Genomic DNA, 14,123 nt, shown 5'->3' on the forward strand with positions numbered 1-14,123 from the left:
ACAGTGGGCTAAGGAAAATTCCAAGTTTTAAATAGAAGAGGTATTTTAAACCCACACTGTTACTGCAGTTTCTCATTTTTACTCACTCCCCATCATATCACAACGTTCATAGATATAGAACCAGTCACATTCAGCTGCTCTCAGAGGTCAATACAAAGCCTTGAATTGACCAGAAGAGATTAAATAGGTCAGTTGAGACTCTTGTGGTGCTTTAACCCATTTCCTCTCAGATGTCAAATATGTTGCCTCAACAGCACCCCCAAGACAGACATATCAGTAACAGTTTTATAGCACTCAATAGGCTCTAGAAACAAATGCAAAGAAAAATTAGTGTGCCTGATCTATTAAGTGCTATTAGGATTAGGACAAAATATTGATGGGGGACAGATTATCCAACATCTGCCTGTTGTGAGGGTTTCTTGCAACTTCCTCTGAAGCATCTGGTGCTTGCCACTGGTCACAGACTGGACTATATGGACCACAGGCTGATCCAGTAAAGCAATTCCTAGCTTCCGCTGCCTTAGATTACAAGGATGAAATCTTGACCCTACTGAAGTCAATGGGAGCTTTACCAGTTTTAATGGGACCAAGATTTCACCGATGTGTCCACATTACAAATGCTACCATTTATCAGTCAAAGAGAGAGAGGCAGGCCCCCAAAACAAAAAGACCTTGGAAACGTACTAGACTTTTTGCTCCCAGAAGGGGTCCAACACTCTGGTCAGGAATTAGGAAGACAGAGAATTTTAGAGCTCTTGAACAGGCCAGTATTAATTCCACTCTTAAAATATATATATATATATATATATTTTCTATAAACTATAGCGTGCTAGTCTGGAATCTGATGCTGAAGGCAGGTGTGGGCAGACTGGGAGTCTACACATAATTAAAACTGGGAAACACTGAGCATTAGAAGGTTAATCTTGCTAAAGCTTTTAATTCTACTCCAATCTTTTGGCTTTTTCCATGATACTAAAAGTTTTTAAAAACTTCTTCAGTGTTACTAGAGGTGTTACTGATATACAAATGTTATTTACACATGAAAAAATTAAGTCACAATTATTCACTCTGGCTTTAAAAGTCTCACTAATTCCTTCTGAAAAATCCTCCTTTAATAGCTACAATAGCATCCACGTTGCTAGTCATGTAATCTGCATCACAGTTTGACATATATTGAGACAGCTCAATCAACACTCTATTCTACATATCAGTCAACAATTTGAGAAAGCTATAATTTACATGCTTATAAAGAAATAGCTGTTCTGTCATGACTAAAGAGGTTTACAAAAAGCTAGTGAAATACAGAGACTTAGAAAACTTAATTCAACTTGTCCCCTTTTTCATATCATATTCTTCTGTATTTTAAAACATTACTGATATCCACCTACATATTAGTTTCCTTTCTATTATTTTAGACATGTACTACACATACCATGTTAACAACTAACCTAATTCTATATTTACCTTATGGGTGAATAGAATATATATCTTGGCTAAATAATTATTAAAATCAGAAAAGCCAGCTATCTCAAGAGTTTTCAGAGGTTATTTAGAAGAATGCAATAGACACTGAAGGAGAGAAATAATTAAGGGTAGCACAACCGGGTAGAAACAGAAGAAATTGGATGAGATTAAGAGAAGACAAATTCAGGTTAACTGTCACAAAAAGCTTCCAGACCATGACGTCTAGCAGACAATAAAACAGTAGGATGCGGTAGAATCTCTGTTACTTAGGGCATTTAGAATTAGACTATACAAACACTAAAAATAACACAGTATGGAACAACCTTGTAGTGACTATGGGATACATCACAATAGTTAACAGGCCTTTTCCACCTCTAATATCTATGAGCCCATTTTATTTATATATATATATAAATAAATTTCAACATAGGACTGCTTTTACTTTACAGTGCTTTGCTAGAACAATATCCTTCACAATGTTACAATGTTGCTATAAGAAGCAGAGGTATGAAAACTACACTCCAAGCACTGTAAATAAGGAGGATTCTCAAAACTAGACTAAAATATTTTATTAGCACTACAATATTATGCACACAGCTTATGGTTTCAAGATGTTTTCTGAACATCTCTACTAGATTATAACGATTTTTAAAAAAAATCAATTTTACTTATTTTTCCCACTTTTAAATCTCAGGATGATAGAGCCATAGTAATATTTTCTGAAAGGACATCATGCAGCTGACTTTAGGATCAAGTCGCTAGCACCTATTAAGTAAACCTTGGTGAAATTTTTTATTGTACAAAATCATGTTTTAAGACCTAGAGATTTGGTCTCTTTATATTAAGAGTACAGGTATAGTTTATAGAAAGTATCAGAGGGGTAGCTGTGTTAGTCTGAATCTGTAAAAAGCAACAGAGGGTCCTGTGGCACCTTTAAGACTAACAGAAGTACTGGGAGCATAAGCTTTCATGGGTAAGAACCTCACTTCTTCAGATGCAAGAAGCCAAAGCCTCTGTTCAAATGCTACTTGCATCTGAAGAAGTGAGGTTCTTACCCACGAAAGCTTATGCTCCCAGTACTTCTGTTACTCTCAAAGGTGCCACAGGACCCTCTGTTGCAGTTTATAGAAAGTTAAAGTTGATAATAGAGGACAAAAGCATGTCACAGACATGAGCCAGTATGTGTTAAAGGTGGTTATAACTATACCAGTAAAGGTACAAAAACAACAAGGAGTCTGGTGGCACCTTAAAGACTAACAGATTCATTTGGGCATAACCTTTCGTGAGTAAAAACCTCACTTCTTCAGATGCATAGAGTGAAAGTTACAGATGCAGGCATTATATACTGACACATGGAGAGCAGGGAGTTACTTCGCAAGTGGAGAACCAGTGTTGACAGGGCCAATTCAATCCGGGTGGATGTAGTCCACTCCCAATAACCGATGAGGAGGTGTCAATTGTCTTTTATTGACAATTATTGGGAGTGGACTACATCCACCCGGATTGAATTGGCCCTGTCAATACTGGTTCTCCACTTGCGAAGTAACTCCCTGCTCTCCATGTGTCAATATATAATGCCTGCATCTGTAACTTTCACTCTATGCATCTGAAGAAGTGAGGTTTTTACCCACGAAAGCTTATGCCCAAATAAATCTGTTAGTCTTTAAGGTGCCACCAGACTCCTTGTTGTTTTTGTAGATACAGACTAACATGGCTACCCCCTGATACTTGACATCAGTAAAGATGTTATGAGTAACCTGTTGACCTGCTGTCGTCTATATCACTTAATCATTTATGAAAACATCTCCTGATCACTGACTAAAGTCAAACACTATTTACACATGTACAATTAATCAAGTGTAATTGAGGGACATGTGTTACATTAGAAATTAAATTCTCCAACAATATAAATCTGGCATAAAATGTATTAACAGATTTGTTTATGTGGGCTCTGATGCATTTTTAATATAGTAATTTTCCCTTTTTTTTTTTTTTTTTTTAAATGTTGACTCTACTCTCATTAGAACCGCTATAGCAGTATATAGAAGAAAGCCTGCATAGGCAGCAATTACAACTAATACCATAGAAAACAGCCAAAATGTAAAAATAAAGTCTTAAAACAATTGTTCATTTTGTAATGAAGGTGGGAGAAAAGAACAAGCTCATTAGGCCTTATTACCATGCAACTTTTCCCACACAACATGCACAAATACATCAAAAAGGATATTTTCAATGTTTCTGCGCAAGTTTTCATTGAGTTTTGCTTCAAGTTCACCAAGTTCTTCTTCTGCCTTTCTAACATCTTTTTGCAGTTCAAGCCGAGACTTTCTTGTGTCATAATAACCTCCAGTCAGAGCACCACGATGGCTGACTTGATCACCTATGAACATAAGAGAATTAAAATGGTACTTTTGTACTGCACGCCCATAGGACATGTTGTTCCAAGCAGTTCCTAGAAGCTAATGATTATTCTGCTAATATGTACTTTAAGTACTGTCAATTTCCTAGAGAGATTCTATATAATTCTGAGGAATCATGCATGCATGTAATGTTTGCAATTAATTTACAAAATGTCACTTTCAAATGTTAACAAGGCAAAAAAAAAAATCACATTTATTTTTGTAAAGCTTTTAAAAAGTGTATTTAATGCCTCAAGACCAGCAGGTTCCTAGCACGAGGAACTGCCTTCTCTCAGCATCAAGCAGTTCAATTTCTTTTATTAACTTCTGAAAGCATGTAATCCACATTAAAGTCAATTTATATGAACAATGGGGACATTCAAACACCATATCACTACCAGTTTTTCAAAATGCAGCATGTTAGAGCAGTTTCCTCAATAGTGGCCAAAATGGACAGACATAATCAAGGCAAACGGGGCTAACCTTAAACAACAGGTGTGTGCTCCATTAAAACACTCCACCCAAAAAGGAGCAAGATCCAACCTTCTCCTAACATTTGCTGTTACAGTGCATCCTTTTTACCAAATCTTCTGCTGTACCTCCATCTGTAATTGCTGTCCCCACTGATCAAAGCCTTAGTCTCGTTCAGGCCTGACAAATCTTATGGTGAACTGTTTTGCCCAAGAAACGTTACTTGACATTAACTGGGGTTCTTAAAGAACTGCCTCTGCAGATGCACACAGGATGAATACACCAACAATGCTGTTGAACCCAGAATCTTCTATGATGCAATGACTGTTTGAATCATGCAAGTAACATGTGTGGATCCTAACATTTGGACTCAAGGATATAAAATGGACTGTGGCCTCAACTGCCCTTACACATTGAAAGATTCATTAAAGCACTCTGGAAAAATATAGGAAAGTGGCACAGTGGATCTACAGAAAACAACACTACAAGAACCAGTTATTGTAAATAATAATTTTCTCTCAGAGTGGGGATCTGAGGAACCTCTGAAAGGAGAGAGAAACTAGCAGCGTAGCCCATGGAGAGCCACTAAGCAGAAGATTTCTCTCCAAAAAACAGGGAGATATCAAGTCAAGACAAACATGTGACCAGTATACTAAAGTAGCAAACCTGCACTTCTTAGTAATTAAGCGGTACATAAGCATGCCATGGAAATTGTTTTAAACCTAGTAGAATAAGCTTCTCAATTCCTCAGGGACATCAATACCTGATAAAATCGGGTACAAGTCTAATCCATTTTGTAAATCTCTGGGATGATTCCTACTGATTTGTCGCTCAAGTCACCAAAAAACCTAGAGGACTTAAAAAACATTTTGGACTATGACAACAGTGATATTAACATTTAGTTTGTTTTATCTAGTTTACCCAGGTAAATTACCATAGTATCAGGTTTTGCAAAGAACACTAGGAAAGTAATAGACTAGTTTCAATGAACCTCGGTCCGCCAAAGACCCTGTTTTTCCATTAAATTAATAATATAATTGCGATACATACCTTCCAAAGTAATACAATCCATAGTGAAAGCTCTGGCCAACTGGGTAGACACCTCCATGCTACGACAAATAAGAGTCTTTCCAAAAACATGTTTGAAGGCTTTGTCAAATCTGGGATTGTATCTCAGTTTACTGATCATAGGAATAGCGTCCTAAAAATGTAGCATTCACATCAATAAAGCAGTACATGCCAACAATAAGAACAATAAGTTGCACGAATATGTCACACATTGCCTGAAGCATCCACTGGGTGCACTGTGCAATTGCCAGTGGAAAATAATTTAAAGAGAACCCTTGGCAACCCAACAAAAGAACAAAATAAAATAAACCCTCACATTTACAATAAGAACTTCTGTAATCTTCAATTAAAAAAATAACACATTAGGACTAGGTCATTCCAATGTACTGAAAACTAATGAAGCCAATCCGTTTAGAACTGTGCATGCCATCATAATTTACAGAAATGCCTGTGATTGTGAACACAAATTACTGTCTCTGGGTATGACCATCTGTTCTTTAAACTGCTGCACAATCAGTTAGGACGTAGGCTTATTACAATTTCCCAGACACACAAAAATATTGCACATGCAAGTTAGGCATAAATAATCATGAAAATCTGAATGGGCCAATTTAAGGTTTGATTTTACTCTCACTGGAGCAATGACAGGTCTGCCAGTAATTTCAACAGGAACAGGCTCAAGTGCTAAGTAGCAACTGAGTGAGTTTAAATGATTTTTGTTACTGTATCTGTCAATTAACTTCTTCTGTATAAGGAATAAGATATTGTGGGTGCCACCAGAAACATACATACATAATGTATTTCCAAAGTGAATGTGTGTGAAGAATCAGGTTGTTCCTATCAGTACCATTTATGTTTCGTTGTTTATGGAAAATTAAATAGAATGTGTAAAAAGTCTAGCTGATCTACCTTACTGTAGGAAATAAATAATTTTTTTAAACTAGCCTACAATTTCGAATTCAAATAGATATTTACTGTAAGTATATTATATATTTACTAGTGAAAATATAATGGTATTAAAATTTTCATAGTGGCAATGGAGCACAACTTGTTTCAAATAATAAATTTGGCTGTCTTATGCGATGTCATATTATCTGCTTGTCCAGGTCTTGTAAAAAGGCTGCCTTCCAACTTGAGGAAAGTACATTTGACAGCTCTTATAACAATTACCATTTCTATTCAGATAACAATGAAATTCTTCCTTTCGTTCTCACCTCTGTATCTTTTTAAACGCATGAAGGTTAATATTACTTTTTTGAATCTACCAGGTGTTAGAGATTCTTGAAGGAGTGCAATACTGAAAAAAAATATTTAGTTGGACATGACCAGCCTGAAGAAAATAGCATTATAAAGTAGCAGCAGCAAGAGTACATAACATCTATGTGACAAACGTGTGACTTATAAGTAATCTACTAGAAGAAAAAACAGAAGTCCATATCAACACAGTGACTCACATTGGTTTCAGGGTAAGCAGTATCTCTAACATCCAGCTTGTTGAGAGGCAGAAAAGTTACTTCTCCAGGAAGGTTCATTTTATTAAACTCCATTAAGATCTTTGTACTGACCTCATCGGAATCCACAATATGATAAAATAACCTAATTTAACAGACCAAAGAAAAACCACCAAGATTTTATTATGCCAAAATAATTGATATTTTCTACCCCAAACTCAAATTTTCGGGAACCACTAAACAAAACAAAACCACGTTTTATTCTCTCTACAGTTTTTGGCATACCACACCTTAGAAAATACAAGTGGAAAAAATAATGGTCACAGAAATTTTTAGAATAGGAAGATAATTTACACTGTACTAAAATCTGCCGAAACACCATTTAAGTAGTTGGGACAGGGGCTTTTTTTTTGTGTTTTTTTTTTTAATAATTAGTCGTCTTATTCAGTTTCATCCGAATGAGGCCACCCAAGAATTTACTAGCATTGGTCACAGGGAAAGCCCAATTAACATTTGACCTCAGGTCTTTTCCTCATCAGCTGTGCATATATGTCACATACCCTTCAATAGCAAGCCTATTTAGTCTACCTTTCTTCCCTGTAAGTGTTTACGCAGAAACACCTTGTCTAAGGACAGGATCATGGGTGGGCAAAATTAAAATGCTCTGTTCCACGCAATCAACTTTCAGCCTGGTGCTGAAAGGGTGATAAAAAGAATTTTCCAGTGGCAGTGGGTGCAATCATCATTAATCAAAGGGAGTGAAAAAGAGTAATTTTAACTGCTTCTGAGACTAACTCTCTTCCTTTGTTTAGTACATCGAACATAGCATCCCACTACACTTTAAAAGGAAAAGAAAAATGACAAAACACCAGTACCAATCATTTTTATAAAAAGGTGTGTGTTTGGACGTAAAGAAAATAATCAGGAAGTTTACAAGAATAAATACTAGAACAAATTGTGTATGGCTAAAAGATTGTTAGCCTTCTTAGGAAATGTGGACTTCACCACCAATACTCATGCCTTTGCTATCTCCAGACTGGATCATTGTGACATACTCTACTTGAGGCTATTAACCACTTGGAAATTTCAGCAGGTACACAGACTGCAGTTAAATGCTTACTTAGTGTGCTTTCTGGGAGCATCTCTCAAACTCCTACTCTAGAGACTACACCGGCTTCCAATTGATTTCCAAGTACCATTCAAATGATAGCCCGATGGTTTGGAGCCTATGTATCCTACAGACTGCCATTTTTGTAGTACCCTGACGTATACCAGGTTATTTGGGCAAATACCCTAGTTGCATAATGGACCATGGGAAGGACTCAGTGCAGAGCTCTTGAGTCTGGAATTCGCTCTGCTCCCCACAGTTTTGCTCAGTACAGCCCAAGCCTACTGATCTTTTGGACACACAGCAAGGATTTTCCTAAGGATACAGGTTGAGAGAAGGAAGGGTGTAATTTGGGTAGTGCGTTTTAGTCAGGTAAAGAGCTCTTTTCAGTATCTTTTTGATACAGTGTGGATTTGATTATTGTACATACATGCAACTAAAGCTGAAAACAGGCCCAATGTATACATCAAAAGAATAAACCCTCCTATGGCAAGCTTGTGCCAGCAACTGGCTTTCAACATGCATGAAGTCAAACATCCCCCTCTTACCCTTTCAAACTCAAGAAGAATTCAATACAGTATAATTTACCTGTTCCCTGCAGTAACTTCAACACAAGTGTAGAAAGCAGGCTCACACTCAAAATTATTCATCACAATTCCATGGTAACCATTTAGAACATGTTGGTTTATGCCTTTCCGGCGAAAGTGCTCCAAGACTTTGTTTATGCTGTCTATACCATTTAGAATGGCCTGTCACAAAAAATATAATGAATAACTTATATTACTAGACTTCAAGGATCACGTGACCTAAAAATAATGTTAATCTAGAGTTTTTAGTCCTTTGTCTTGCCAGTTTAAAATATAAACTGACAAAATGTTTATAAGCTTATTGCTTGGATTTCAAGTTTGTTAGTGATTTCTAATTGAGATCATGGGTCATTCACCATCTGCCTCTCAGCTGCTCGGCGTCAACCACTGGGCCTTATGAAGGCCACAGTCACTGATCAATTCTTGTTAGGACTGCAGACAACACATGGCTACCCATGTGGCTGGTGCACGTGAGCTGTCACTGACTACTCTAAGGCTCCACAAGTTCCTGCCCAGCCACTCACAGCAAGTTCCTGCTTTGGATACAGGAACCAATAGGCATGGTAATTTGAGAGCCTGAGAACCACCAGTTTTCAATGCTTTGATAAACTCAAACTGAATTTCAACAAAAAATTTCTCACTCCAAAAACTGGCTTTAGGCAGAGAATAAATAGCCCAAAAGAATTCTTTTTCAGAGAGTTGTAAGTATTTGAAAAATAAGGCTTATGAAAAAGTTCTGATATTATGATCTGCAGCTGTAGACTGTTTTTCCCCTTAAAGACGTGGCAATTATCTTTAAAAGATATGAAACCTTTCCTCATGTCAGATAATCAATTAGTAACTAACAAATGCACAGTATCTCACCTTTCCTGTTGCTGCTCTAAGAAGTTGCTGTTTCTTCTCCAAATCCTCTCGTTTTGCAGCAAGAGCTTGTTGTTCAGCATTCTCCTCTCTCCACAGATAACTACAAAATGAGACAAAAGCCAGGTTAACATCATTAAGCACTTTGATTATCAGAAAATTCTTAGCAAGTAAAACTGGGCTAACTTCCTTCTAGAGTAGTAACTTTTTAAAAATTGAAATGTAGAGGTTTAAACCTCCAAACACATGACCGTATTTAAAAATACTTAAGTAGTTATGCCAACCTAACGACTACACAGCTGCCATCCTTTACATTTTACACATAATAATTAAAACAAATTTTAAATAAATTTACTAACTTTCTTTCACTCTGTAGTTCATCTTTTTTGTTTTTCACCTCATAATACTTTCTGTCCAGTTCTTCGACACGAGCTTTAACTTCATTAAGATCTTGGTCCAATTTCTAATGCACATAAAAAAAGAAATCTTTCAATGATAAGACTCTAGCTTTAAATCCATCTGTTATCCAATTCTAGCTTTAAATCCTTGTATTACAATTCAGAATTAATTCCTGTAAATTTTTCCATGATTTGCACTAAAATTGCTAAAGTGGTAAGAAAAAACAAATCTTCAGAGGTCAGCAGCAGCAGCAGCAGCAGCGAGACTATGAAGTGACTGGTTGCTAATAGCCAGGAAAGAAGGACAAAGAAGAAAAGATTTATTTTGTTGATTCTGATGTTCCAGCCACCTGCGGAACTAAAAGGATTAGAGAATTAGCAGAAATACTCAAAGTCATTGTAAATTACACTATAAAGTGGAATCAAAGAGACACATTACTGCAATCTGCTTGGAACACAAAAATAATAAGCCTCTGAGGCTAAATAGCATTTAGATTGCTGTCCAAGACTATATTGCATGTTAGCCTTCCATGCCACTCTTACTATAATGAAGGTTCTAGCGTGTTCTCCAATGAAGTCAAGTACTGGTACCACTTAGCTGCAGGTACTCCGCTAGTGCAGCATATTTGGAGAACTTGCTAGTGGATGTTCCTCTATCCCCATTGTCTGGAATCAAGAGCTTTCATTTCTTTCAGCAGCTCAATGGCTAGGAATTTCCTGGTAATAACTTTATGATTCTTAATATTAGTACTACTATTTTCTGCAGTCTTAAAATCTTTTATTTTTATTGTTCAGTTTTCCTGTCTTCAGACCAATTTCTCCAAAAAACCTCCATGTTACAAAAAAGCCAGGCAATTATTTCAGCTTGGTTAGAAGCATTTGTGTATATATCGTTTTGCGCGCGCACACATGTTTCAGCACTGACAAGATCCTTTTCACTTCCAGAAGAAACAGAGGCTTGAGAGTTGTTCATTGCAGGAACTCTGCCAGTAAAAACAGCCAGAGTGGTATGCCATTTCCCTCACTCAACCAACTACAGAGAATTGCTTGAGTAGCAGAGCTCTCTTCCAAAATGTGGTTTACACCCTGGCAGAACACTTTCTTCCTCAGTGTGACTTTGTTCATAACTTTGATCAGATTTCACATTTATCACCAAGTTCAGTAGATTTATTATGCAATAGAGATTGTAAGAGCTGCATCCGTCAGCACATCAAGCATAATGGCATTAGCAGTGGGCATATTCCCTGCACGGCCATGTGACTGCCATACTAGGACTGTTAAACAGTCTGGAAAAATCAACACCATTAGAACAGGCTACCGTTCAACCCCGATTAAAGGCTCCAACAAAACAGCCAGCATAATGCTATCAAAGCTGCTGTCAATTCTCCCCTCCATAATCAGGAACATTCCTTATCCCTTCATTAATACTTTGCAGTCTGGCTGAACCTTTGGAAAATATGCACGATATCTCAATTGGACAGCAGCACAGGGCAGACCAATATTCTGCTCAACATATGGTCTGCTGTGGCTTTTAGCTACAGCACTCGTAGGCCTGGGGTAAAGATGAAATATTTGATCTTTGATCATAAGGTAAGACAAAATATAATGTATATATAAATGCATGGTACCCAATATAAATGCCCAAACCTTGAATACTGGGTGCAGTTCTGGCCACCCTATCTCAAAAAGATATATTAGATCTGGAAAAAGTACAAAGAAGGGCAACAAAAAAAGATTAGAGGAATGGAACTACCACCATCTAAGAAGAGATTCAAAAGACTGGTACTGTTCGATTTAGGAGAGAGATAACGGGGGGACATGATAGATAGCTATAAAATCACAAATGGTATAGAGGAAAAAGTATTATTTACTTCATCACATAACAAGAACCAGGGGTCACACAATGAAATTAATAGACAACAGGTTTAAAAACAAAACATAAGGAAGTACTTCGTGCAATTCATAGTCAACCTGTGGAACTCATTGCTAGGGATGTTGTGAAGGCCAAAAGTATAACTCGGTTCAAAAAATAATTAGATAAGCACATGGAGGATAGGTCCATCAATGGCTGTTAGCCAAGATGCAACCCCATGCTCTCAGTGTCCTTAAACCTCTAACTGCCAGAAGCTGGCACTGGACGACAGTGAATGGATCACTTGATGACGACCCCGTTCTGTACATTCCTTCCAAAGCATCTGGCACCGGCCACTGTCAGAAGACAGGATATTGGGCTACATGGACTATTGGTCTGACCCAGTATGGCCATTCTTATATTCTGATGCAGTGCCCCAGGCGAAGCATTTAGAAGGCATTGCTCCCAATGCTTTCTGGAGCTCTCATTTACAAAAGGGGAAACACCCATAGTTAGACCCCACAAAAAGGTGCAGAGTATACTCCGCTGTATGGCTGGCCAGAGCTCCTATGGTTGGTGCAGAGGAAGGCTAAGTAATGATTCCTCTGGACACCCTTTTAGAGAGGCTAAAACCCCATGGAACACTAACACAGTGAATAAGGAATATGACCATATTTTGCTCCTATGCCAGATATTTAAAAGATGTGGGGGAAGCAAAAAAATCACCTAATTTTTGAGCCTGTGTTTCAAATGACTTGTAAAGTTTTCTAGGAAAATTATACCTTAACCTACCACATGTGAAACTTCAGGCAGATTGATTTCGTACTGAACAAAAACGTTAGGTGTATGTGTAAAAAGTCAGGTCTAAAATGAAATCCTTATTTTGAAGTAAGTAGAAACTAGTTTCCCTCTGCATGTTAGAATAAAGGTAATTTATAAGTGGTTCATATTAAATAGGCACACCCTTACAAGGCTGTAGGGCTTAAATCTGTGCAAGACCAATTACAATTCAAGAGAGACATATAAAAATAAAAATCTAACAAAGCACACAAGGTTGCAGAGTGACAACTGAGATTTAGCTTTAAACCAGAAACAGTAAAGCATGCAGTACTAAAGGCCATCAGAAAGGAGGAACAAAGCAAAGAAACAGGCCTCAAAGACTAAAGTTACACCAGACAATAAACAAAAATATTCACAGAAGCTTTTAAGTCCCAATGTGAAAGATAAGAATTATTTTCATAAATAATATCCACAAAGTTGATAATGTATGCAGAGTGTCGTTGGCAACATCATAGAGAAAAGATTTTCCTCATGATTGCAAGCACTTTGGAGGATAGGATTAAAATTCAAAACGATCTGGAGAAACAGGAGAAATGATCGGAAGTAAACAGGATGAAATTCAATAAAGACAAATGCAAAATACTCCACTTAGGAAGGAACAATCAGTTACACACAAAATAGGAAATAACTGCCTAGGAAGAAGTACTGTGGAAAGGGACGTAGGGGCACAGTGGATCACAAGCTAAATATGAGTCAACAGTGTAACATTGTTGCGAAAAAAGCAAACATCATTTTGGGATGTATTAGCAGGAGTGTTGTAAGCAAGACACGAGAAGTAGTTGTTCCACTCTACTCCACGCTGATTAGGCATCAGCTGTAGTATTGTGTCCAATTCTGGGCACCATATTTCAGGAAAGATGTGGACAAATTGGAGAAAGTCCAGAGAAGAGCAACAAAAATTATTCAAGGTCTAAAAACATGACCTATGAGGGAAGACTGAAAAAATTGGGTTTAGAGTCTGGAGAAGAGAAGACTGAGGGGGAACATAATAACAGTTTTCAAGTGCATAAAAGGTTATTACAAGGAGGAGGGTGAAAAATTGTTCTCCTTAACCTCTGAGAATAGACAAGAAGCAATGGGCTTAAATTGCAGCAAGGGCAGTTTAGTTTGGACATTAGGAAAAACTTCCTAACTGTCAGGATGGTTAAGCACTGTAATAAATTGCTCAGGGAGGTTACAGAATCTCCATCATTGGAGAGTTAAGAGAAGATTAGATGAACACCTGTCAGGGATGGTCTAGGCAATATTTAGTCCTGCCACGAGTGCAGGGGACTGAACTGGATTAGATGACTTCGAGGTCCCTTCCAGTCCTATGAAAATGTATCCACTGCATAAATACCCCACACACTTTATTTAAGTTTGATCCTCCTCCACATGTCTTACACCAGAGTTTTAGTGAAGTGAATGATCAGACTCCATAATGGTGATAATTTCTTAATTTTTTCTAAAGAACTTTTCCTTTAATACTACAGCAGCACAGAGTACCTGGCAGAATTTAAGGAAACTTCTTCTGCACCAATAGTTCTCTTAGGCATTAGGATTCAGTGTTCTCCAAATTCTTACCCTTCCCTACAGCATACAGCATCACACAGAAGATTTTGAAAGCAGATGTTCTGAGTAACAA

General features: G+C 37.4%; 1 protein-coding gene across 1 annotated transcript in view; it reads right to left on the minus strand.

Annotated features, from left to right (window-relative positions):
* Nucleotides 1-14,123, minus strand: part of SMC3 (structural maintenance of chromosomes 3) — a 48,015-nt gene that overhangs the window by 9,206 nt on the left and 24,686 nt on the right. The window contains exons 14-19 of the mRNA XM_034776018.1: nt 9,769-9,872; nt 9,413-9,512; nt 8,550-8,710; nt 6,857-6,998; nt 5,385-5,535; nt 3,692-3,844 (exon numbers count right to left, since the gene is read on the minus strand). Of these exons, the coding sequence (XP_034631909.1) occupies nt 3,692-3,844; nt 5,385-5,535; nt 6,857-6,998; nt 8,550-8,710; nt 9,413-9,512; nt 9,769-9,872 (811 nt within the window). The remainder of the gene's footprint in view (nt 1-3,691; nt 3,845-5,384; nt 5,536-6,856; nt 6,999-8,549; nt 8,711-9,412; nt 9,513-9,768; nt 9,873-14,123) is intronic.

Source organism: Trachemys scripta, chromosome 7 (genome assembly GCF_013100865.1).
Source record: "Trachemys scripta elegans isolate TJP31775 chromosome 7, CAS_Tse_1.0, whole genome shotgun sequence".
In the NCBI taxonomy this organism is placed as follows: domain Eukaryota; kingdom Metazoa; phylum Chordata; order Testudines; family Emydidae; genus Trachemys; species Trachemys scripta.